Raw genomic sequence first — 26,928 nt, 5'->3', positions numbered from 1 at the left:
GGTGCATGTGTGCGTGCATGCGTGCGTGCGTGTGTGTGCGCTGTGCACCTTGTAGGTGGTGTAGCGGTCGTCCATGGTGCATGTGTGCGTGCATGCGTGCGTGCGTGTGTGTGCTGTGCACCTTGTAGGTGGTGTAGCGGTCGTCCATGGTGCATGTGTGCGTGCATGCGTGCGTGCGTGTGTGTGTGCTGTGCACCTTGTAGGTGGTGTAGCGGTCGTCCATGGTGCATGTGTGCGTGCATGCGTGCGTGCGTGTGTGTGTTGTGCACCTTGTAGGTGGTGTAGCGGTCGTCCATGGTGCATGTGTGCGTGCATGCGTGCGTGCGTGTGTGTGCGCTGTGCACCTTGTAGGTGGTGTAGCGGTCGTCCATGGCGTGCTTGATGAGCAGGTTCTTCAGCACGGCGACGGCCAGCTGCCTGACGTCGGGGCCCTGCGTCTGCACGGCGCCCGCCACCTCCCGCAGCAGCAGACCCACCAGGAAGTGGTTGGTGCAGTAGTCCTCCGTCAGGCTGAACTCCAGGCTCTGATCTATGGGGGGTGTTCGGACGGGGTGGGGGAGTCACACAGAGGGGTGTCAGGGATCCAGTGCATGGGGATTGGGGACCCCCCTTACACAGGCTATGGTAGAGCAGTGGTTCTCAAATGTACTATATATGCATTTTTAGGCCATTTGTACCTGATTCTGACAGTGTACAAATGGAACCAAATGGACTTGTAAGCGTCAATTTGGTTCCATTTGTATGTTACCAGAGTTCCAAAACCTGTAAGTGTCCATTTTTTTGCTTCCTAACTATCAATAATTTTGCAGGAGACCCCCTGGAACCAAATGTAACACCCGGGATTCGTACTCGGGTCTCCCGCGTGAAAGTCCAATATCTTAACCACTAGACCAAAAGGAGTACCTATGGCTCGGGGGAGATATTTAATTAGAATAAAAAACGTTTGCTTGTGCATAAAAGGAATCCGACTTGCATTCTTGGTATTTTGCTCTTTGAGTGTTCTTGGAGTACTTTGAGAGCTGTTTCAAGTGCCTTTTTGGACCACACTACCTTCACTTAAGGACGAAGTGTGACACATACTTACATAGAAACAACTAAAGGGACTTAAGAACATGGCAATTCGATGGGAACAAAATGATTGCCCCTTTCCTTCACAGTCCAGTTCTGCCTAGTATCAAGGCCCATTTATACTCCTGTTCTGAACGTATACATACAGCATGTACGTACCGTATATGTTCATAACGCAACGTACATTGCACTATCTGCACCTTGTACTGTAGATACGTGACACACGTCGTATCCGTAAAGCTCTCAGGAAACGTGCACAAAGATGGACGGCATGAACGCAGGATAACAAACATTCTATGTCGAGTATAAATGGGCCTTTACTCTCCCAGGAATGTACAACGTACTGAGTAATACACTGACATAGTGTTGATTTTGACACCTGCGACCCGTTGTGAGCTTCTAGATCTATACTATTTTCCGAGTGCAACCAAGCATAAAATGGATCTCTTCTCCACTCCCTAACATTTTTCTTGACGAAATTGTCAGTATATTTAGTCTTAATTTTAGTCATTATAGCTTAGTTTTTCTTTAGTTTTCGTCAGTAAAAAAAAAAAAAAAAAAAGAAATGTCATAGTTTTAGTTGACAAAATCAAAACTGCACCGTCAAAGCTGTGACAAATAAAATATAATAACTTGAATTTATGGGTAATAAATACTAAAGGTGTTTTACACTACTGTATATGTAATTATCCAGTAACTTACTGAAGCTGGTATTTTACCAAGTACTTGCAGAGACTGCAGAGAAAGTGAATTATATTTCAATCACTTTTGTCTAATAACTAATGGTCTAATTCTGTGGTGCTCCGTTAAGACTCAGGTGCTCTCTCTCTGAACATCACTGTCACATCGCGTGGCACGGTATCTCTAATTTGAGGCCAAGGTACTTTACATGCAAGTGTTTTATCTAAGATAGATAACACATTATTTCCATATTCATTTCCATTCCTTGGCCTGCAGCCCTGCATGGGGCTTGGCTGTATTTCAGTAATGGACATGTACTGTAGCCAACCCTCCGTCCACGGGCGACGGGCGTGCATTTGAATCATTTCAAATGTCACAGTGACCTCTTGACGCTATAATGCAACAGTACAGTGCACAGAGCAACGCTAATGCAACATTGCACGACGACAACAATATTTCACAAAGTTCCAGTACATTCGTTCAACCAAATCACATGTTCATTCTCCAGGCATCGCTTGGTTTGGTTGTTGCATGGGAACAACCCCCGAATGAAGAGGAGGAGGAGGGGAATTCAGAAAGGAACCTGCGTTAGGCATACGGTGCGGGCAACCTTTAGTCCAACCCGGCTGTGAAAAATAAGAACGGTGCTGCGATGTGTGTGTGTGTGACTGTGTGATGTGTGTGTGTTTTTTGTCGATATCATAACAGGCCCACACAGATTATTAACTGAGTTACCCTCTGTCGTTTTCTCAGAGAAGACAGAGACTGAGAAGATAGATAGACAGATAGATAGATATATAGATAGATAGGAGAGAGAGAGAGAGTGTGAAACAGGGTTGTTCCCTTGTATTTTTCCCCAAGTCTTAAATCAGTCAGACAGGTGCATGAAGAAGGGAGTGGGAGTGAGTAGATCATTCCCAAGCTCCGTCGCCGCGTGGCAGACAGACAGACAGGCCCAGGCAAGAACAAGCGATCCATCCATCGATAAGTAGGGCCGGCGTGCGAACGATGCCGCCGTGCCAAATTAATTAGACGGCCCGGTGAAAAGCAACATGAGGAGTGTGAGTGAGAGTGAATGGGGGAGTGGGGGGGGGGGGGGAGGGGAAGTCCCGTGGGGGACCAGCAGGACGCGACTCAGTAATTCTTATACCAGTTGGCCGTGTGCTCCCCCGCGCCCAGCCCCACCTCACCGCGCGTTCCTCTGGTCCCCGCAGCCACGCACGGACCACCTCCGAGGTGGATAGTCAGGTGACACTGACGGAGGTTAATTACTCCGTGGTGGGAATTAAATAAATAAATGTTGCCGATAAAGTATAGTTTTAGACCGCAACGGAGTCACAAATAGGTTTATGAGATGAATTATTTGGTACGTTTGTTTCGATTTCTTTCTTTCTTTGGTTGGTTTCTTTCTTTATTTCTTTTTGTCTTTTTCCGGTCAGCAATGTGTATGTTTGCGTTAAAATGTCAGCACTTACAGAATATTTAGCATATATATCCATGCATGAGCAAAGTTTCAAGTATTACTATAGCGATTACAACTTGTTAGGTGAAAAACACCCACAGTCCATTCACGGTTACCTTATAGGTAAGAATGTTTTATTATTATTATTAATATTTTACACTACAAAATAGGTTTTCTTCGCGCTTTAGCAGGCTCCGTCTCTCGTGGCTGCGGGGACCAGAGTGACGAACAGGGAGGGGGGCGCGGGGGAACGCACGGCCAACTGGTATAAGAATGACTGAGTCACGGCAGGGCGGGAGGGTTAGTGCTGCAAGTCAGAGCAAGGGTTGGGGGGGGGGGGGGGTCGATCGTTTTGCATACGGCAACAAACAGATGCATGGTTGGGGGGACAGGGGAGGGGAGGGGGGGCATTACCTACCTACAGCGCCAAAAAGCTCCGTTGCGTATGAAATAAAATCTGACCACAAGCAAAAACAAAAACAAAAGGAAGGGAGGTGGGGGTCAACAAATTAATGTGAACATTCCATGCATTCCATTTCAATAACATACATCATTGCAATTTGCTGATGGGGCAGTGACAACAAACATTATTTTAGTGTCCGAGTGTGTTGGGGATTAATTAATGCACATGTGACAGTCAACGTTAGAATAATGACATTCATGGTGTTTGATCAAAATACTTTACAATTAGTAGCTTCGGATGTCATCACATGATTTAATCTCCGTCATCAGCCCTTATCAACACCAAGCAGCGCAGCCAGTATGGACATTTCCACATACTGACATTGTTGTAAGCCATTGTTGATCCGACAATTTACTAACCGTAACTCTAAATCTAACCCGAACCCTAACCCTAACCTCAGACTTAACCGGCCACGTAAGTCCCCTAACCTCATATCAGTCTTAATGTAAGTCAGTTTCACGATGTTTTCGCTTCGGCGGCAGTAATTTCACTTCTGCGTGTCCTAGTCGCCTACTCGCTGCGGTAGGCAGTATGTAGGAAATGTCCATATTGCCTACATTGCAAGGTCCAGATAAGAACATACTGTAGTGGTGATTATCGGTTGATGACATTCGAAGCGGGTGTTACAGTAATAGGACGTGTAGGAGTTTGAGTCCAATCAGGCAGGTTAATAGGGGTCTAGGAAGTAAGAAGGTGGGGTATGGGGGGTGATGTGGAAGATCTCTGGCTCTCTCGGGCCACGTTTAGACGGAAACGGGCTCCAGAGAAAATGGCAAAGTCCCGTGTTGCGTTCTCATTTTTTATTCAGCCTCTTACACAGAGCCGCTGTAATGACTGACAACGCTGTGATGTGCATGCCAGGTGGCTAGGTGGCGGTGTGACGGACTGCCATATAGACCAGGCACGCGTGTACCGTACGTTCCGTTACATTCGCCATCGCCAAAGTCGCTACATTTGTATTCGTAGGATGAGCGTGGGCGAGGGAGCGCCTGCTCATTCTAGGAACTCCAAATATGGCCTACGGCTGTAATAAACATAAGCGTTGTGAGCCCACATGAGCCATGATGTCACACGTTTTGTGGATTCACCCGTTTAAGACGGGAGGAGGGCGTTTTCAAAGATCTCCACTCCGGAAGGAGTTTTCAACCCCCGAAAACGCAGTTCTCGTCTAAACGGACTCCAGCAAAAACGATACTTTATTTTGCCGTTTTCCATGGACAGCGTTCTCGTGTAAAGGGGGCCCAGGTCTGTGGTGGGTGGTGTGTGGGGGAGCAGCATGATGCAGGGACAGGTGGGAGAGAGGATGGAATGTGACCTTCGACCCCTCACCTTGCACTCTCTGCAGCTTGGTGCGACCGAACGCCATGGGCAGGTTGAGGGGAATGTAGTGCTCGTGGTTGCACACGGTCATCAGGAAGTCAAACTTCATCTCAGTCAGCGCCTGAGAAACGCACACGCACACACACACAATTCAATTCAACAGGCTTTATCGGCATGAGAAAACATACGTTTACATTGCCAAAGCGAAAAAAGTGGAACAATACAATCAAAACAAAATGTGTGTACATTTGAAAGTCAGAATCTCCAATAATTAAATTTCTATGTACCAAGATCACTCGATGCAGATAGTGCAGGAATACACACAATGATTAATGACTAATGACGCACACACAAAACACCAGAACCGGTGCGCCCCAAGGCTGCTGCCTCAGTCCTCTGTTGTACAGTTTGTTTACGTTTGATTGTGTCGCCAGATGTGGGAATAACAGCGTAATTCAATTTGCGGATGATACCACAGTGATCGGTTTAATAACCGACGGTGATGAGAGGGATAGGAGGGAGGAGGGAGATAGAAGATCTAACTCTATGGTGCGATAACAACAACCTCTCACTTAACACCAATAAGACCAAAGAAATCATTGTAGACTTCAGGAAGTCCAAAGGTATCCACACCACCATTTCCATCAAAGGGTCATCTGTCGACATAGTTGATAACTTTAAATTCCTGGGCATACACATCACAGACACATTCACATGGTCACTCAACACCGAGTACATCCTCAAGAAGGCGCAGCAGCGACTATACTTTCTGAGGCGCCTTAAAAAGTTTGGCCTAAGTACAAAAGGACTAGTGAACTTTTATCGCTGTATAATTGAAAGTGTCTTAACTGGCTGTATCACAGTGTGGTACGGTAACACGACCGCTCAGGACCGCAACAGGTTGCAGAGGACCGTTAAAACAGCAGCTAAAATCATCGGTAACACAGAACTACCCAGTCTCCACAACATCTACAACACTCGTTGTATGAAAAAAGCCCACAACATCATCAAAGACACCAGCCATCCCGCAAATACCCTGTTCAAACAACTCCCTTCCAAAAAACGCTACCAGAGCATCAAATCTCGCACCACCCGTCTCAGCAACAGTTTCTTCCCCCAGGCAGTCAGGCTGCTGAACAGCTGACCTTTAACTGTATTGCACTGTTTTGTCACCCACTTGCACTTTGTCTGTGTTTTTGTATTTTTCTTTGCACTATAGATGTTTGTCTATGTCCTGTGTTATAAGATTGAGAATGCTCTGAGCAAAATGATTTTCATTGTATTTATACTTGTATTTATACATATGACAAATAAACCTGAACCTGAACCACACCCCTGTTTTCGTGGAAATATAACACGATGGGAACTATGCACAAAAACAAATTCCACCCACGTTTTCACTTGTGACAATAAAGATAAAAGAAGATTCTGATTAGTACCACAGCTAGCTGGTACCCGCAGGCTGTGAGCACCGTGTCAAGTGTAATGGTGCCCTCAGCTTTCAGCTACGCCCTGTCACATGATTTGTTATCGACGTTGCAGTTGCAGGTGTAGCAGGGCGTGCGGTGGTGGTGAGGGCAGAGCCATCCAATAGAAGAGTTACGTTATTGAGGGGGCAGAAACCGAGCGCTTGAGCACTGGTCATGCAGCCCTGAACTGAGACAAGCTGGAATTTGAAATACATTGTTTTCAACGAGGGCGGCGCAAATAAGAGCTATTTTAAGCATGTGTGCAACATGACAACTGTTTTAAAGTATTGTACAGTAACAACTAAAGTCTCTTTAATGTTTATGTTATCTAAAATAAAGGGATTTAAGATCATTAAAGCTGGGCTGTTGCCTGAGTCCAATGCATTTCTGCCTACTTCCAGTCCAGGACTTGTCCCACTTGGTTGTCCCTATTATCAATAGAAGTCTATGTAGGAGAGCCGCCATTGGACTGGCCCAATGCAGTGAACGCAGTTTGCGTAACTCTGTCTATATCTAAGGCTCTGGGTGAGGCTACCTCCTTACCTTGGGATCTTTGAGGCCGAAGCCACACATGTAGTCGTTGAGCAGGCTGAAGGCGAAGCCTCGGTTCATGAAGGTCATGCACCGCTGAGGAGAGAGGAGGGACAGGTTAGGAATGATCCTAGTCTAGAAGACCAGCGCCGTTTAGATGAGAGAGTTGTGTCATTGAGGGGGCAGAAGAAACTGAGCGCTCGCGAGTGCTAGTCAAGCAGAGCTGGAGTGTGACAAAGTGGTGTGGGTGAGGTGGTGATTGTGGTGGTGGGTGGGTGTGGTGGTGGTGGTGGGTGGGTGTGGTGGTGGTGGTGGGTGGGTAGGTGTGGTGGTGGCTGGGTGTTTGTGTGGTGGTGGCTGGGTGTTTGTGTGGTGGTGGGTGGGTGTGGTGGTGCGTGGGTGTGGTGGTGGGGGTGGGGGTGCGGACGGACCTTGATGAAGGTGGCCAGGCTGACGTTGATGCAGCGGGCCTCCTCGGGGATCTCCCCGTGTCGTATGGTGATGTGAGGCATGATGGACAGCAGGAGGCACTGCAGAGCCTGGTGGAAGCTGTCCGGGAAGCGCTGGGGGCGTGGCATCTGTCCAAAAGAAAACCGCACGACAGAATCAATGCACATGAAACTGTGGTTCTCCAACTGTTTACCATGTCAAGGAACCCCCAAAGTGACATGTATTATTTTGTACCCCCATCTGAAACTATTTTGTGCCAGGGACCCTCGTTCAAGATTTGTGTTACATTTTTTTGGGGGAAATAAGGGTGTGCACGCTTATCCGACACACCAAAAGTCTGAGATGCACAAATCACCGTTGCGTTGTTCCCGACATGCGTTGCGTCGTGCTTACGGTTAGGTTTCTGGTTTAAGGACTTCAGTGTTTTGTACCATACTATTGTATGTATAAGTACAGAACAAAGAATGTTTGCTTTCGCCATCTTTGTTGAAGAAGAGTCTGGGTTAGGGTTTGGGGTAGGGTGTCGCACTAATGACTGTCTGAACTTATTCCTGTACGCGGAAATAGCAGATCTACAAGCTCACAAACAACGTGTTGCATCTACTATTTCCAAGTAGCTGATGTACTGTATATATAGGGTTAAAGTGGTGCTTCATTTCAATACATGCTAATGTAATGCTAGCTAATGTTTATACACACTAAAACATTTAACACTAAAACAGTTAGTCACTTTACTTTCCCTCTGCCCAAAACCAATGTACTTAAGAAAACAGTCATGTACAGAGCCATTGCATAGTTGCATACTGGCGTGTGCTCCCCCCATATTTGACTCTAACAAGAAATACTTAAGAAAACTTAAGGCAGCAATAGTCAGAAAGGAAATTAGATTAGATTATTATTTTTGGACATACAAATCTGTTTTCTTTTCTTATTTTACACTGAATGTAAATGTTGTTCTCTAAAGGTGCGTTCAGACTTGGATGGTCAGAGCGGTTATATTATATTATATACAAAGTCCATGCAAAGACGAGAAGTTGCGCGAGCGCCATGAACGGGCGCGGCGCGACCTGGCGACAGCAAAAAAGGGGACGAACCGAGGAGAATATTTAACCCATTTTGACCTGAGATCAGATTCTAAAAATGTCTTCTACATCCTGACAGTTTTCTGAAAAAGCTATGTTTCTATGTCTGTCGTTCTTCGATTTTTCAAAAATAGCTAAAGCATAACATAATGCTAACACCAAAAGGGGTTCCCGCCCAAAATGGGTTAAATTCAAGTCTGAATGCAGCTTAAGTTTGCGTGTTTATTCACCAACATTGATCATACTGTACTGCATTTTAAGATTTGTATTGTGATGCTTTGCCTGATTTGATTTTGATTTTTATTAAGGATCCCCATTAGCTGGTGGCATAGCAACCAGCTAGTCTTCCTGGGGTCCACACAAGAATAAACATTACAGTAGACATACAATTACAAATACACATTTGTTAAAAAGTCAGTATTCAACTTACATTAGTTCAGATAAAATTTAAATAAAAATTGCTAAGATTACAAGTTAGAGCATGAAAACAAAAAAACGAAAAACACACAACACTTCACTGTATCAAATGGAATTTTAGATGCTTTTTAAACGTTAATTTACTGTAAATGCAACAGAGGTTTTGAGGCAGGTTATTCCAAAGTGACAATGATCTATAAATAAATGATCTCTTTGGAAGAATAGTCTCCACTATTAGACTAATGGGGATCCTTAATAAACTAAACTAAACTAAACACTAGCTAATAATGTACATAACGTAAACAGGCTCAATGAGAGCACATACTGTACGCCTGCCTTGTTGTTTAGAAGCGTGCGCTGCGACATCCTGTACAGCAGTGGTTCCCAAACTTTTTATTTTTTTCCAGGGGACCCATTTTTTTTTAAAGATGGAAAAACCAGGCGACCCAATTCCCAATATTGTCTTTACTTAAGCACGTAAGCACAGAAAACCCTAACCCGTGGGTCGCGTGGTGGAACCCACCCCGTGGGACCCATGCATCCGTGGGTCACGACTCACGAGTGACGCGGCCAGTCTTTGGGAATTGGAAAAATGCTGTACACTACAGTATGTATGTGTGTATGTAATGTATGCATTTGCCTGGGGACCCCCTGGAACTCTCTCAAGGACCCCTGGGGGTCCCCGGACCCCACTTTGGGAACCACTGCATTAGAGATGCCAGAATAGGCTCCGACGTCACCCAAATCCACTCGTACACACATAAATCATCCACCAATTCCCGGATATAATGTAACCGCAGCACCAAATTATGTACAGTGTGGGTAAGTAATGCGATGTAATAGATCATATTATTGATGTATGTATTTTGAGGTGTACTCAGTCTGGGGCTGGGGGGGGGGAGTAGTTAAGGGATGAGCTTAATGGGAAGTTGGGATGGGCACAATATTATTATTAGGCAGGTGGTCCGCGAAGCATTCATTCCCTGTGGGGGTCTGTGTATTCCACACACACACACACACACACACACACACACACACACACACACACACACACACACACACACACACACACACACACACACACACACACACACACACACACACACACACACACACACACACACACACACACACACACACACACACACACACACACACACACACACACTCTTTTGGGATAAAAGAGTGTGTAAATGTGCACGTGAAAGATTGCAGGCCCATGGATGGGATGATGACGTGCAATAATATTACCTTAATGCGGCTGCCTTCTTGTAGGTACTGGGCCATGGACTTGGCCATGGTTTCAAAGAAGAACCAGGAGTACTGTGAAAGAGGATAAGGACGAGGCGTTATGGACGGGCATTGTGGTATTCTCCTGGTGACGTATCAACATCACAGAAGTAGATGTTTGTAGCATTGATGAATTAATTCCATTTAGTGCAGTGTGGCGAAACAATTTGGCAGAAGATCATGGAAGCTCAATAGTTCCCGAATGTTAGCAGCAAACACTAGCAGCGCATTGGACTTGCAGCAGCAGAACAGACCGTTTGTTTGTGACACACTTTTAAAAGCCGAGATGTTTAAAGAATCAGATTGCATCGTATCGTATCTAAATCAATTTGGCATGTAACTATCTGAGGTCTACAAGAACATGGGACCACCAAACATGTTGGGCTTCTGGGCACACTCTCTCTCTCTTACATCAAAGCAGAGGCTTCCAGTGAGCCAACATGCATTGCCTGCAGCTTGTCTGTTTAACCGATTCTGAACGGGAACCCCTTTTGGTGTTTTAAGCATTACGTTATACGTAGCAGATGCTATTTTTGTGCCACAAATCTTTGAATATATATATATTCTTTCAGAGCGAACGTTTTTAACTGCTTCTGGGCGGTCCCTGCTTCTGGGCGGTCCCTGGGTCGGCGGCCAAATACATGTAATCTTGGGGGTCCTTGACCGAAAAAGGACTGAATGAAAACGAAAACGACTGACACAGAAACACGAGGTTTGTCAGAAAACCTTAGAAGGCATTTGTAGAATCTTCCTCAGGTCTAAATGGGTTAAAGCAGTGGTTACTCAGTCAGAACTGCTTGAGAGTGTTTGACTGTACAGTCGATACTACAGTAACTATACAATCATGAATCAGACCCAATAATCACAATCTTTTGAGTGATTGATGATGAGAGACGGTGATTCACCACGAGCCAAACTCCCTCAACCCGTTGTGAGTAACCCTCTGCCGTCTGTAAGCCAGCAGGAGGAATGTGAGTAACCCTCTGCCAACTGTAAGCTAGCAGGAGGAATGTGCCTTAAGCGTGCAGTAGTAGTTCCTCAACACCGTTCATGAGTTGCTACTGAATAGGCAGAAACCTTGGCTTGCTCCTCTTTTTGAGGCTGCATTATCTCAAGCGCTTGCACAATACAACAGTGCCCTCTGTCGTTTAAGGCTGGTATTGCAGTCAGACAGACAGTCAGACGCACGCACGCACGCACACACACACCTTTAGCAGTTTATTGCTGGTGTTGAAGTCGGCCGTCTGTTTGAGTATGGCTGTGACGGCGGTGGCCAGCACCTCGTGGGTTCTCCCAGAGCTTCCTGGTGCAGGATTGATGGTCATGAACACGTACTGAGAGACGACAGAGCAACACACGTCAGGATTTTATTAGCCGATCTACATCGACACATTGTGAGCTATTTTAACTATTAAAATATAGTAAAACAAATAAAAAAGCTAATGGTACCATAACAGGCAAACGTTAATCAAAATAACAATTCTTCCACATTCTCTAATTTGTGTGGACTTGTTTAACAATAACCTAATAACCTAACTCTTGAGAGCGTGAAATGAAACCAAATGGACCCGTATGGGTCCATTTGGTTTAATTTTTCGCTCTCGGGAGTTAAAGATCTAGTAAAGGGTCCATTTGTTTACCAACTCTCAATCATTTAGCTGAGGACCACCTGGAACCCCCTCAAGGTCCACTGGTGGTCCCCGGACCACTGGCTGAAAACTGGCCTAAAGGAAGGTGTTTTATTGGAAAGGTGTTGTTGATGTGAGAGTGCAGAGAGTGACTGGTGTTACTGCACCTTGAGGAAGGAGTAGTGCTAGTATAATAGAGTACAGACAGAGAGTGAATGGTGTTCACATTGAGGAAGGAGCGCAGGTAGTGCTAGTATAGTAGAGTACAGACAGAGAGTGAATGGTGTTCACCTTGAGGAAGGAGCGCAGGTAGTGCTAGTATAGTAGAGTACAGACAGAGAGTGAATGGTGTTCACCTTGAGGAAGGAGCGCAGGTAGTGCTAGTATAATAGAGTACAGACAGAGAGTGAATGGTGTTACTGCACCTTGAGGAAGGAGCAGTGCTAGTATAGTAGAGTACAGACAGAGAGTGAATGGTGTTACTGCACCTTGAGGAAGGAGCAGTGCTAGTATAATAGAGTACAGACAGAGAGTGAATGGTGTTACTGCACCTTGAGGAAGGAGCAGTGCTAGTATAGTAGAGTACAGACAGAGAGTGAATGGTGTTACTGCACCTTGAGGAAGGAGTAGTGCTAGTATAGTAGAGTACAGACAGAGAGTGAATGGTGTTCACCTTGAGGAAGGAGCGCAGGTAGTGCTAGTATAATAGAGTACAGACAGAGAGTGAATGGTGTTCACCTTGAGGAAGGAGCGCAGGTAGTGCTAGTATAATAGAGTGCAGACAGAGAGTGAATGGTGTTCACCTTGAGGAAGGAGCGCAGGTAGTGCTCGACGCCTTCCTCGTGACATCGGGACACGATGTGAATGATCACCCTGAGGGTTCAGAGAATGGGTATAAGATCACTGAAAACACAACTTCTGGCAGAGGATACCTTAGAATGACCGACCTCATGTGAATACAGTACATGGAATAAAGCAAAAGAAATAAAATGAAAATGTAATGATGATGTTTAGGTTATGATCATTCTAAACCTATTGTTGATGCTTTTCCACATATTAAAAGCCGACCAGCTGAAGAGATCACAGATTTGAGGAAATAACGGCGTTTATGACATTATTTTCTGAGACCATGTTCATCTAGACTTGTATTTCTTTTTTCCTTTAAAATGTTATCCTTTTTATCCTAGACCTTAAATCTGAAGTCTATGCTGTTGACCCTCGAGGAGGACTGTGTGTGTGTGTGAGTGTGTGTGTGTGTATAGTACGTTATCGCCTCAAATTAACCCCCGACCGACCGCAGAGCGTTGACGGCGATGTCGTGGGCTTCCTTGGTTGCCGTGGTGAGGACCTCAAACAGCTGCATCAGCACCATGGGCAGGAAGTTGATGATGACCTGAGTCTCTGTGGCGTGCAGGCACTGCATGGGGAGAGAGAGAGAGAGAGGGCAAAGAGTGAGGCACTGCATGGGGAGAGAGAGAGAGGGCAAAGAGGGGAGCGGGCCGTATGGTTATCACAATTAACCCATTCAGGCCTGACGTCGAAATTTTAAAAAAAAAGTTTTCTAAATCATGACAATTTTCGGAAAGATTTGAGGCACATTTTAACGATTTTTCAAAAATAGCAGACCTACAAGTTCATAGCGCGCCACTCGGTGGCGCGCTATGAGCTTGTAGATCTGCTATTTTTCAATAGCTAAATTATAACAATGTTATTGTTTAAAACACCAAAACGGGTTCCCGCCCCAAAATGCGTTAATGGTTAATGTGGTTAAACGCTAACGTGACATGGATGCGTTCCAGGTCTCAATGGATTAAAGGTAGGGTAAGTGATATTTTTTGGTTAAAGGGTCACATTATTATATTCTGATAGTAATCATTGCTCTAGTATAGAGTTTTTGTTCAGTAACAGGAGTCTCCCTGAAAATACATTTTCAGGTAGGTGACAAAATTCCAGCCAGTCAGGAAAGAGCAGCCATTTGCCAGCTTAATTGCTATAGTGTTCCAGTGCCAATTTTGCCTGCTCATTTCTCTGTGTCATCACTTACAATGTCACTTGTTTAATCTGTATCCTGACTGAGTTCTCCATCCTGATTTGCAAAAAATTGCTGTACACTGTTCTTTACCTGTCATTGGTTACTATTTGAATGGGCCACTGTCTGGGACCCACAGGTAATTGAACACACTCCCTGACTGTGTCTCTCCTCTCACCTTTAGATATTTGATGAGTTCTGCTGGGTTGGTTACTATTTTAATGGACCACTGGGAATCCCTGACTGTGTCTCTCCTCTCACCTTTAGATATTTGATGAGTTCTGCTGGGTTGGCCTCTGATGTCGTCCTCATCAGCTGACAGTGCTGGAAGAAATTGTGTAGATGCAGGTCCTGCAGAGAAACAACAATAAATACCAATAAATAGAACCATGCGTGTGAACTACACTGTATGTGTGTGTGCGTGCGTGCGTGCGTGCGTGTGTGCATGCGTGCGTGCGTGCGTGCGTGCGTGTGTGCGTGCGTGCCGTATTGTACCTGAGCGTATATGGTCGACGCAGCGTGGGTCCTCACTTTGAACAGAGGCTTGGCATTTTCCACCCACCTGATATCTGGTTGCGACTGTTCAGAAACAGAGACCAGGCATAATGTGAGAAACCTCAGATCTGTGTGAACCAATATTATACAGCGGTTGCTCCATGTGCTGCCCGCCCCTCTAGACCAGAAAGCTCCATGTGCTGCCCGCCCCTCTAGACCAGAAAGCATCTTGTTCTCATGACTCTTGTCCAGGAGGCAGAGGTTGTTTTTTTTCTTTTATCCCACGATTTTGCAACACATTTTTTTTCACCCAGTGTCAATTATCTAATGTAATCCTGGGCGACTGACCTCATGCTTCCTTCTATGCATGAGGAGTCCAAGCTGCTTCTTTTCACCTGACAGGGGGGAGGTTCCCCAGCCGAACGTAGCGCGTGGAAGGACCACGTTATTCCGACCAGTTCCTTTCCCCTCCATCAGGCGCCCCGGCTGGCCAGGGGGAGGCAGTTTACTCCACACAGACTCCACACAGAAAGGCCCTTTCGCCAACCCCGCCTCGGGTATAAGCACTGATGACGCGGAGGAGAGAACACGCACCCAGCGCCCACAGCATCCCCAGCAGGAATCGAACCCAGGACCTTCTAGCTGTGAGGCGAGTGGCGACAGCACTATACCGACTGTGCCACCGTGCCCCCATTTTTAGATGTTTTTTTTAACAAATTCAGAAATAAATTTAAAGCGACACAAAAACAGAGTACCTACCTTCTTGTTGTCATGACTCTTGTCCCCCAGGTAACCCGGCGGCAGGCTGGCGGCCACTGGCAGCTGGACCTCTGTGGACTGCATCCGGCCACTGTTCAGCAGGGACATCCAGGAGAAGCCCACTGGAACGCAGCAGAAACGGGACAGTACAGTACCGTCCGTTAGTGACACACTGGGTCACGTGCACTTTCAGTTAGAGTTGTTCAGAGTGTCGGAACAGCTGCCGATACTGCATGCATCGGTATCGACAAGAATGCCAGTTTCATACCATGTCATTTATCGCATGATGATGTCATTTACAATACATCAGTGGCTCTGAAAGTGGGGTCCGGGGACCCCCAGGGGTCCTTGACGGAGTTCTAGGGGGTCCCCAGCTAAATGATAGATACTTAGGAACATTTGGTTCCATTTGTACACTCTGAGTTAAATTAACATTGATTTTACAATATGAATTGGGAGTCCCAGAGATGGAAATGCCATTAAATGGGGGGTCCGTATACTAATGCATGTCAATGGGGGTCCTTGAAATGAAAATACTGTAGAATCACTGCTGCTAGAGCCGAAAAGATCTTCTCTTATGGGGTTCATTGGCATATCTTTTAAAATGGGGGTCTGTGGGCTAATAAGTGTAAATGTGGTGGTCCTTGACATGAACAAGTTTGAGAACCACTGCAATAAATGATTTGCTATTTTGAATCCTTCAGTTTCAGTCGTACCCAGTGACTCCACTCCCTCTCTCTTCTTGGTGCTGGCCTTGCTGCTGATCTCACAGCTGATGTGGTAGAACGTGAAGAGGATGTGGTGCTTGTCGTGCACATGGACGGGCAGCTCAATCTTCACCTGGAAGAAAACATTGGAAAGGGACCGGTCAGGTGGCAATGCAACAATTGTAAATGGTGCATTTATATACAGTAGCGCATTTAAGCGCTTTACATAGATTTCACCCATTCACATACACATCATCCATACACTGATGGCAGAGGAAACCATGCAAGGCACCAACCTGCACATCAGGAGCAATTTGGGGTTCAGAGTCTTGCTCAAGGACACTACGACACTAACTCTGGGGGAGCCCACAGGGATTGAACTGGGAACCTCACAGTTTCCCCATCCGGCTGTTCTACCAGCCACTCTACGTCCCGAGCCACTGCCTCCCCAATGTTATGTTGGCCTCACTTCACCTGAGAAATCGCCTCAAGTCCATCTGTGTTACACCCCTAATTATGAGCTTAGAATAGATCACAATGATAATGTGCCTATACTGTATGGCCCCACTCATAGTCTGCATTGGTTTGATAAAAAGAGATTAGTCAATCTCTGTACAGGACTCAGGAGTAGCACATAGGATTCAGTACCCAGAAATACAACTCTGCCGTTAGTTAGTCACTACTAGGCAAAAATAATTAACCACATCAACCCATGCGTCCAAAAACAGACGATCTACAAGCTAGATCTGCTTTTTCCGGCAAAGAGATTTGGTGTAGACTAGAGGGGGGGGGGGGGGGGGGGATCATACCTGCGTGAAGTGAGGGGCGCTCTTATCATCATACATTCATTTATCATACAACATCTCGTTCCGGCCAATCACAATTTGCGTCACTTTGTCTTCAATGTTTGTGTTCACACAAACACTCAAAGCTGACCATTCATTGTCAATGGCATTCAATGTTTGTGTTAGGACAATGTTTGTGTTTACACACACACCCTCAAAGCTGGACATAGGAGGGGCTAGTGCCCTCAAAAAGTACTTCTTAACCACAAAGTGGGTACTAAAAAGGCTCTGCTCATCTTCGTCCACAAGGGGGCAGCGGCGTGCAAGAAATGGCATGCCGCATGTTTGAGCGAAATACACATGGCTCTGCAGTCACTCGGCTCAGAGCTCAGTCACATCTTCTAGTCAAAGATCCAAATCCTAACAAGTTAATAAGGAAATGACTCAGCATCACCACTCTGTGAATGAGCAAGGCGCGTGTCACTTTGCTGTCCAGCTTCTATTCTCGCACGGCATGGCATGGCATGCACACATCCCAACAAGCAACCGGCATTCTACAGATCAGTAGAGTTCTCAAAGTGTGGTTCCAGGGACCCCCAGGGGTCCTTGAGGGGCTTCCAGAGAGGGTCCCCAATGCAGCGACATTATGATGAAGGAAGTACAGTAGTGTGTTAACCCATTCTGACCTGAGATCAGATTCTAAAAATGTCTTCTACATCCTGACAGTTTTCTGAAAAAGCCATGTTTCTATGTCAGTGGTTCTTCGATTTTTCAAAAATAGCAGACCTACAAGCTTGTAGCGCGCCACTCGGTAGCACGCTATGAGCTTGTAGATCTGCTATTTTTCAATAGCTAAAGCATAACATAATGCTAACACCAAAAGGGTTTCCCGCTGTGACTGTGAGTCGGAAACACTCCACTGTGTGTTCTGACCTGGGCCCCCTCGTTTAGTTCAGGCTGGTGGATTAAGCACGTGGAGGAAAATCCACATAGCAGCCAGACCCAATTAACAGTCCCTAAGTGAGCCTGTGTGTGTGTGTGTGTGTGTGTGTGTGTGTGTGTGTGTGTGTGTGTGTGTGTGTGTGTGTCCACGCATGCTCTTGTGTACTCATGCGTGAGTTGATCTCTTAATTTTCTAATCCATTTTATAGTCGTGCGTGTGTGCGTGGATCCGTCCGTGCGTGTGTGCTTGCGCATGTGTGTGTGTGAGTGTGCGTGCGTATATGTGTGTGCGTGCGTGCGGGGGTCCCTGTTGCCAGGCTTGGGTGCGCGTGCAGCCGTGCATCGAGACAGATTCATAGGTGGACGGTTGATGGACTTTGAACAAACGTGAACACAGAGTTACGACACGCGTTAAAAACAGGAAGCCGAGCAGACCGCAGGGCGTGGGAGAATAAGAGCACTGCAGTACAGGAAGAGCATGCAGAACCGCTCAGTGACGCAAAGTACCGTGCTGCAAATCTCTCTCACTCTGAGTTAACCACTGAGTAGCCTGGGGTCCACCTACTGTATGCTTTCTATGGCAGTGGTTCCCAAAGTGGGGTCCGGGGACCCCCAGGGGTCCCTGAGGGAGTTCCAGGGGGGACCTCAACTAAATGATAGTTTGGAACCAAATGGACCCTTATGGGTCTGTAACTCTGAGTGTACAAATGGAACCAAATGGACCCTAACGGGTCCATTTGGTTCCATTTGTACACTCTCAGAGTTACATTAACTTTGATTTTACAATACAAATTGGGGTCCCAGAGATAGAAATTCCATGAAATGGGGGTAGGTAGACTAATATGCATGTCAAGCTGGGGGTCCTTGAAATTAAAATGTTTGAGTCACTGCTAGAGACGTAAAAATCTTCTCTTATGGGGGTCCCTGGCGTATATTTTCTAATGGGGGTCCGCGGACTAATGAGTGTCAATTTGGGGGTCCTTGACATGAAAAAGTTTGGGAACCACTGTTCTATGGCATGGACAGGATCCGCCGGGAGAATCTAGACGCAGCTGCGCGACATGAGACGAATTAATTAGAGCGACAGAGAGAGAGGAGTGTGTCAGGGCTATATCTTGCGCCACCCCCTTAACCCTTATCCCTAAACTTATTTGCCATTTTTTACTATTTAAAAAAAACCTTTTAAAATAGTTCAAATAGCTGATCTACAAGCTCACAACGTGTAGATGTAGATCGGCTAGTTGAACTATTTTTAAATGATTTTCAAAATAGTAAAAAATGGCAAAGGGATAAGGGTGGCGTAAGATGGAGCCCTGTGTGTGTACGTGTGTGTCAATTTAACAAAGGTGCAGACGATCAGAAATCAGCAGAGAGTGATCGACGTTTGCGCTACTCTGTGCCGAATTGAAGTGGACTCGGTCCCAGACTTTTTCTTTTCTCCCTGGAAATAAAAACGTTTGGGTTTCCGAGGCTAACCACTGAGTGAAGCCATGGAATAAAGCAAAATAAAATCTCAAGACTGAAAATGTAATGATGATGTTTTTTAGGCCGACCAGCTAAAGAAATCATGACATTTCTGAGACCATTCATACCATTAATTCTAAACTTGTATTCTGATGTTTGATCACTTCAAATACTCATTCATCTTAATAGGAGAGATCAACTGGGGAAGTGGCCTCACCTCATCATAGAACTCCGGGTTCTGGTTGTGGTGCAGGACGGCTGCATAGCTACTGCTGCTGAAGAGTGACTCTCCCGGCTTGCCGTAGATGCACTGAAACAAACACAAGCAAAAGCACACCAGTCAGTCATCATCATGGGCCTCAGGGCCTTGTTGTGATAGTCAGGGCATGACGCGTCGCTGAGCAACTGTTCAGCAAGCTGTGGTCAAGGACAACAGAGGAAATAATAGTCCTGCTTGCCTTGGAAAAAGCAAGTGTAAGTGTCCGTGTAACTTGGTGTTTTTAACTTCAATTATTTCTTTGGTTTGAAGTTAATTTGTTTATTTACGTTGCTTATTGTCGTTTCCCCTCCCAGTATTTCTTATAGGAATAGCTGAGGGCTGTTTTCTTACCCAACACGGCCACAGAGTGACACAGGGGGGGGACGACAGCATGCTTGAAAGTAGCAGCGCCACATGTGCCTGCCACACTGTCTGATCGTTTGGTGTACAAAGTGCCTGCTATGCTGTGACTCTTTGATGTACGAAGTTGTATGAAGCTCAATGTGGCATTTCCAACCCATGGCACCCTCGATAAGCGGAGCGGGTTTTCACTGTAGCGGCCCTCTTTAGTGTAAGAAGTGGATGGTCTCAACGGGGGCTTGAACTGAAGCTGATCTGTGTTTGATTAAAAACACCACCCGCTGAGACCTTCCACTTCGTCCTCTTACACAATCGAGGGCCGCTACAGCAAGCATCTTAGAACAGTGGTTCTCAGACATTTTAAGACCTGAGACCAGATTCTACTAAATGTAATGTTTTAATAGCTAAAGTATAAAAGAATGGTTAAGTGGTTAAACGCTAAAGTGACACAGATACGTTCCAGGTCTTAATAGATTAAGGACACCCAAATTGATGTCTATGTGGCCATCGATGCCCCCCATGTGTTGGTGGCACTACTGAAGGGCTCATGGAATATTCAGGGTTAGCGACAAAATAGCAGCCAGAAGAATGAGACTTGCAGGACACTGCCAAAGACACCAGGAGCTGCCAGCCAGCAAACTGGTGCAAACTGGTCCTGGTCACGAGGACGTCCCACACTAACATATGTGTATGTACTCAAGAAAGATGCAGGAGCGCAAAAGCACCAACGAGCTGGCCGGATGTATGGAGAAGGTGCCCAACAAATCCCAAATGCCCATGGAAATCCAGCCAGTACATTTCGACTCATCTTCTTTGGGCCTGGACACACTGACCACCCGAAATCGACTCAGTGCCCCACTGCCACCAGCGGGGGAAACACGCACTGTCAAAGCTATGAGCGTCGTGCCTGTCACAGACAAGTTCAGTCAGGAAACTCATGATTCACACATGATTCACTTCATCCAATCACTCATTCCACCTTCATACCGGCTATTTAAACTGGACGTTTGCACTGCTCATCCTGCTCTCTTGCTGCTGCGCTGCTGTCTGCTTAAACCTTTGCTGTTCACCCTCCTCCACCCACCCCAGCTACACTTTACAAAGTGCCAAGAGCTAACCGTAACATTTTTTAAAATTCCTTCATACCAAATGCCATTAAGGCACTAAATGATACCATGTCTCGCTAGATTTGTTTGTTTTTCCAATGTATTTGCCACTGTTGTCCTGCACTTTTTTTTTTGCCATGAGAAAATAATGTGTTGTTGCTGTTGTTGTTGTAACTTTGTTTGTTTTTTACTGTTGAGACCGAAGACAAATTTCCATACGTGGACAAATAAATGAAACTAACTAACTAACTAACTACCACTTGTCGTTTTGAGTCTGCTGTTTAGGGTACAGGGGATTCAGAGTCCTTATGGTTGGGATTGATGCACTTGATCAGAGTACCTAAAAAGCAGATCCAAATGAAAATATGTTGTTCCAGGGAACCCCCCAGAAGCAATTTGTTTTTGTTAAAAACGTTCGCTCTGAAAGAATATATATTCAAAGATTTGCGCTATTTTCAAAAATAGCAGACCTACAAGCTCAGACCTACGAGCTTGTAGATCTGCAATTTTTCAATGGCTAAAGTATAACAAACACCAAAAGGGGTTCCCGCCCAAAATGGGTTAAGAGCAGTCCTGTGGGAACAGAGCCTTTGTGCTGCTGAGCTCAAGCTTGACCAGGTCAGTGTGGCTGTCTGAGATTAATAAGGAGCGACCAACGGAAGAAGTGAGCTCCACACGGCTCAGCTGAAACTCTTAATTAGGACACTGATTAGTGTGGTCATCCCTAACGAGCAGTGCTGGGTGGGAACTGGGAAGGATTGCATAGTCTGGATAGTGTATTGTGAGTTTACTGATGAGAGAATTTGGTTAACCCATTAACTCATTTAAACCCCACCCGAGTCCCATTCTAAAAATGCCTTCTAAATTACCTTACTGATTTTAATTCAAAAATAAAAATGTTGCTATATATAGACAGTAGGCATGTAACGATATATCGTATATCGATATATATCGATATTAATCCCGATGATATGAATCGATTTATAGAAAAAAAAGAAAAATGATAAATGATATAAAATACACGAATCGTATCGTGAGTTGAGTGATCCATCAGACTTTTTTTTTATTATTTATTTACCCAGGGTAGTAGCTGAGCACAAGTGCTCATTTTCAGCAACACCCTGCACATAGAAACACACAGACAGACACACACATTAAAATCTGGGAGCTGACCAGTACAACCTCAGTCTTATACTGTTGGCCACTAAGCAGCTCCACTGGAGCAGTTGGGGGTTCAGTCAGTGCCTTGCTCAAGGGCACTTCAGCGGTGTTGGGTGAGTGATGACCAATCACTTCCCGACCCAGATTGTTCCTGCCCGTCCGGGGAATCGAACCGGCAACTTTTCGGCAACAAGGGCGCTCCACTAACACTTAGGCCACCGATGCACTACATGCTCTAGTTTGAAACTCTGAGGAAGGCCGACGTGCCGAAACAGGTCTGTTTCTCTAGAATAGATAGACCGCTGCTGTGTGTTTGCTGCTGAAAATAAAACAAATTAAGAGTGCGGATATTCCTCTTTCTATGCTATACTGTAAAGGAACAGCTAATGTTACAAAAAGGGGTTCCCAGATCTAAAGGGGTCAAACATAGCAGATATACAAGCTCACCTCACAGCACCTCACTTCGTGCATTAGAGCGACACCCTACCAAAAACCCCAAACTTACCCTAAACCTAACCTCACAAGAAGCCACGGGTTAGTTGTAACCTGCCACGGGTTAGTTGTAACCTGCCGCACATGTCGGGAGCCACGGGTGAGTTTTAACAGGTTCGTAAACAAAACGTATTATGAACCCCTCAGGTCCACCTTGGAAGAAGCACTGGGGGGGTCCCCCGGCATGGATCTCATTCCAGATCTGTTGTTTAGGAGATGTTGGAAGCATATTTGCAGGTGGTGTTGTGACTGTTGAGACTGGAGGGTGGGTGGAGGGAGAGTGGAAGACTCACAGTAATAGTGAGTGGAAGTGACTGTAGGGAGGGATGAGGGCTTGGGCTTGCCTTTGACTACTACTGGGGATCATATCAGTCAGTCAGTGGCAGCGCTACAGTAGTCCTGTTCATACTTGTTCTGTACTGTACATGCAGTGCTTCTTGGCACTGCGTGTCGGCAGGGGGTCCCCACATGATTTTGGGTGGTCCCCAGATGACAGTAAAGTGTCAAGGGTTAGGGTTTAATGAAATGTAATGAAAAAAAAGACCATTACTGCATACAAACTATACTATTTGAGGGAATTTGTTTTTGAGCGGTGCTAACCGCTCCAAGGAAGGACCGTGTGTGTATGTATGTCTGTCTGTTTGGAGCTAATTGGGGTCGCATTTGGGGCACACACACATAGCCTGGCTAATAAGCCAGACTAATATCACACAACACTGTCGCGGTATATCAGTCTGGGCTGGCTCCACTTGGATTTCATTTCCCGGGGGGCGGGTTCAAACATTTTCTCTTTGACGCAATTGGTCAGAGCTACTGTCAGTCAAAAGTCTCAAGCATTGAACGTCACTGTACCAAAGCCCGCCCATATTGCATACCGTGTCCCGATTGGTCCGACCTGTTCTCGATTGTAGGAAAGAGGCGTGCTACTGAGCCTCGCCAGACCGAAATCCGCTGGTAGGCAACTTTTTTTTGCCAACGGCTGATTCGGTCTGGTTTATTAACCAGGCTAACACTAACACTAACACACTAACACACTAACACACTAACACACACACACACACACACACACACACACACACACACACACACACACACACACACACACACACACACACACACACACACACACACACACAGCTCAGTTCACACGAGTGTGATTTTTTTAAATAGCTGATCTACAAGCTCACAAGGTGAGATTGTAGATCGGCTATTTTCAGGGTGGAGGATCCCCAGTTCAAATATGATTTTTTTGTTTGTTTTCTAGTGTGTCTGTTTTGTCTGTCTGTCTGTTTTGTTTTGTATTTTCTTACCTAAGCAAGCTATTCAAATGCTAAAAGGGCACAATAAGCCAAGGCTTCAGCCCTACACCTTTTTGGTCAATGTTTCTTTTTCTCTTTAAAGGATAACAAATGCAGGCACTGTATTAATGTGTTTTTTATCTGTTAATGACCAAAATAAATTAACTACTACTCTACTACTACTATGTGGGCTTCCAGACAGACGTTCCTTCCATCCCTTCTCTGCCCAGAGACAGCAGCACACATTGTAATTAATGTCGCTGAATATAAAATAGGTCACACACTGACTGTGTTGTTAATAAGCTGTCATATACTGTATGTCTGGGTCACGTCTGTCTGTCTGTGTGCTGTACTGTACTGTACTGTACTGTACTGTACTGTACTGTACTGTACTGTACTGTACTGTACTGTACTGTACTGTACTGTACTGTACTGTACTGCAGTGATAACAGTAGAGAATCTGTTACAATGAATCATAATTACCTTCAGGACAACAAAGCACGGAATACCAAACATTAAAACAACAAAATAAAAAATAAAAAAATAAAATAGCCTGCAACTGATGAGCAAGCTACTGTACAGATTCTATGTTGGAAGCGGTCTAGGAGACAACAGTCATCATAGATGCTTTTACTGGTGGTCCGGGGACCACCAGTAAGGGTGTTCCAGGTGGTCCCCCAGCTAAATGATGGAGAGTTGGTAACCAGATGGACCAGAATGGCCTCAGGTCCAAATTGTTTAACCAACACACAGACATAAGGCGTGTTCAAAAGCATTGATTCATAAACCTCAAAAATGTAGTTAAGTGGTTTCCTCCTGAACCATTCTGCTCCTGAATCAAAAACACTCAAAAGAATTCGTTCCTCTCAATCAGATCCCGTGTTGTGTAAGGTCCAGGAACCTCCTGTGCCACTGATTTGATCTTGTGAGAGAGAGGTGAGCTTCCATGTTGTTTTGTAAACAACTTAATCTGCCAGGGGCAAGCCTGCAGCATTGTTAAGAGACACACGCGCACGCGCACGCACACACACACACACACACACACACACACACACACACACACACACACACACGGAGTGCAAATTCTATGGTATGTCAAGTCTAACTTCAAAAAAGAAAAAAAATGAAAATATCTATCCTCCACTGGAAAAAAGTCTGCAGTCGTTTGATGACTGTTTCCACCCACAAATATTTGACATGTGCTGTAAAAAAAAGAGAAAGGAGAGAGGGCCCTCTCTCTCTCTCTTTGAAAGAGACACACACACACACACACACACACACACACACACACACACACACACACACACACACACACACACACACACACACACACACACACACACACACACACACACACACACACACACACACACACACACACACACACACAGAGAGAGAGAGCGCGAGAGAGAGAGAGAGAGAGCGCGAGAGAGAGAGAGAGAAAGAGAGAGAGAGAGCATTTGTTATCTGCCCTTGCCAGCAGTAATAACCAGCTTCTGTAAGCGTTTCCTTTCTCCTCCTCCTCCTCCTGCAGCAGCAGCAGCAGCAGCAGCAGCAGCAGCAGCAGCAGACTGACTGACTGCTACTTTGGGTCCTCTCACTTTTTGGGAGTGTCCCCTTAAACGTTTTTTATGTCCCTGCTCTTTCTTCTTACATGACATGATTAATCGTGACATTAATTGTGTCACTATGAAAACCTGCATCTCGCCTCGTGACACGCTCCATATAATATGGCCAATTCAGAATTCGTTCCATATGCTGATGTGACCTCATCAAACCCTGTACACTCAAGACACGCTCCATATATGGCTGGTACAGAATTCATTCCATATGCTGATCTGACCTCATCAAACCCTTAGATAACAATTTTTGGAGCTGCATATATGGAGCCGGCCAGCAACTCTACATCTGAGTTCACGGACACAGATTAATAGTTTAACTCCTGCTTCTTAACTGTGCCGTATTAAGAAGCTCTGTTTGTTTCGCAGTTTGTCTAAGTCAGGGGTTCTCAACGTTTTTGGCCGGGGACCCCCGGAAATGCTTTGGCAACGTCTCGGGACCCCCCCATTGTTATAATTTAGCTATTTAAAAATAGCAGATCTACAAGCTCATAGCGCGCCACCGAGTGGCGCGCTACGAGCTTGTAGGTCTGCTATTTTTGAAAAATCGTGAAAAAATAAATAAAAAATAAATCTTTTTTTTTTTTTTGAAAATTATTTGGGGACCCCCTAAAATAATTTGGCGACCCCCCGAGGGGTCGCGGCCCACGGGTTGAGAACCCCTGGTCTAAGTGACAAGTAGTACGGTGCCGCAGAACTTTGACCGAATAACAACTGAAAACCAACTAACCACCAGTCCAATGCGCATTCAATTACTGTACATGTAGCCAGTCAGTCGATGTTAATAGACTACTGTACTTGTGTGGATATGATCAGATTGGAATCATCCTTAATTAAGTAGTACAAATGTGACCCTCGCGCCGGAGACCTGGGTTAGTGGCTGGGTGTTGCCAATAAACAATTCACCTCAACATATTGAAACTGTCCCTCCATCCATCCATCTTCAACCGCTTATCCGTAGTCGGGACGCGGGGGCAACAGCTCCCCCAGAGAGCTCCAGACTTCCAGAATTAGTAACTTCCTCCTGGGGGATCCCGAGGCGTTCCAAAGCCAGTGAGTTGATGTGATCCCTCCAACTGCGCTTTGGTCTGCCCCGGGGTCTCCTCCCAGTGGGACGTGCATCGAGGACCTCCATAGGGAGACGCTCGAGAGGCATCCTAACAAGATGCCCCGAACCACCTAAGCTGGCTCCTTTCCAGACGAAGAAGCAGCGGCTCTACTCCGAGTCTCTCTCATGTGACTGAACTTGTCACCCTATCGCTAAGGGAGATGCCAGCCACCCGTCTGAGAAAACTCACTTTGGGCACTTGTATTCGCAACCTTATTCTTTCGGTCATGACCCACACTTCATGACCATAGGTAAGAGTAGGAACGAAGATTCTGGCTCTGCTGTCCCTTTACCTCGGAAAGGTACGATGAAATGATGTCACAGCCAACTCGTCTGATCACTTCTACACGTACTGTATCATGTCAAACTCACCTTCAGGGGAGAGGCGCCTTCCTCATCTGAGTCTCGGAACTGGATGCAGACAGCTATGTTTCTCGCCTGTAGGGAGAGAGAGAGAGGGCGATAATTTTGGACTGAGGCCGA

At 45.7% G+C, this 26,928-nt stretch overlaps 1 protein-coding gene across 4 annotated transcripts in view; it reads right to left on the bottom strand.

The window, feature by feature from the left end:
- Positions 1-26,928, bottom strand: part of dock11 (dedicator of cytokinesis 11) — a 115,573-nt gene that overhangs the window by 40,104 nt on the left and 48,541 nt on the right. For 3 of the 4 annotated variants that reach the window (XM_079491133.1, XM_079491134.1, XM_079491136.1), the window contains exons 18-32: positions 26,818-26,883; positions 19,260-19,352; positions 15,861-15,984; positions 15,145-15,266; positions 14,386-14,469; positions 14,152-14,241; positions 13,157-13,278; positions 12,665-12,734; positions 11,442-11,567; positions 10,195-10,266; positions 7,426-7,572; positions 7,007-7,090; positions 5,004-5,115; positions 3,630-3,668; positions 345-529 (exon numbers count right to left, since the gene is read on the bottom strand). In XM_079491133.1, the coding sequence (XP_079347259.1) occupies positions 345-529; positions 3,630-3,668; positions 5,004-5,115; positions 7,007-7,090; positions 7,426-7,572; positions 10,195-10,266; positions 11,442-11,567; positions 12,665-12,734; positions 13,157-13,278; positions 14,152-14,241; positions 14,386-14,469; positions 15,145-15,266; positions 15,861-15,984; positions 19,260-19,352; positions 26,818-26,883 (1,536 nt within the window). The remainder of the gene's footprint in view (positions 1-344; positions 530-3,629; positions 3,669-5,003; positions 5,116-7,006; positions 7,091-7,425; positions 7,573-10,194; positions 10,267-11,441; positions 11,568-12,664; positions 12,735-13,156; positions 13,279-14,151; positions 14,242-14,385; positions 14,470-15,144; positions 15,267-15,860; positions 15,985-19,259; positions 19,353-26,817; positions 26,884-26,928) is intronic. The other variant, XM_079491135.1, reaches the window with a different exon arrangement.

The sequence above is a fragment of the Electrona antarctica genome (assembly GCF_951216825.1).
Source record: "Electrona antarctica genome assembly, chromosome: 21".
Taxonomy (NCBI): Eukaryota; Metazoa; Chordata; class Actinopteri; order Myctophiformes; family Myctophidae; genus Electrona; species Electrona antarctica.
The sequence above is the reverse complement of the archived record's forward strand: the minus strand, read 5'-3'. Positions and strand labels throughout refer to the sequence as shown.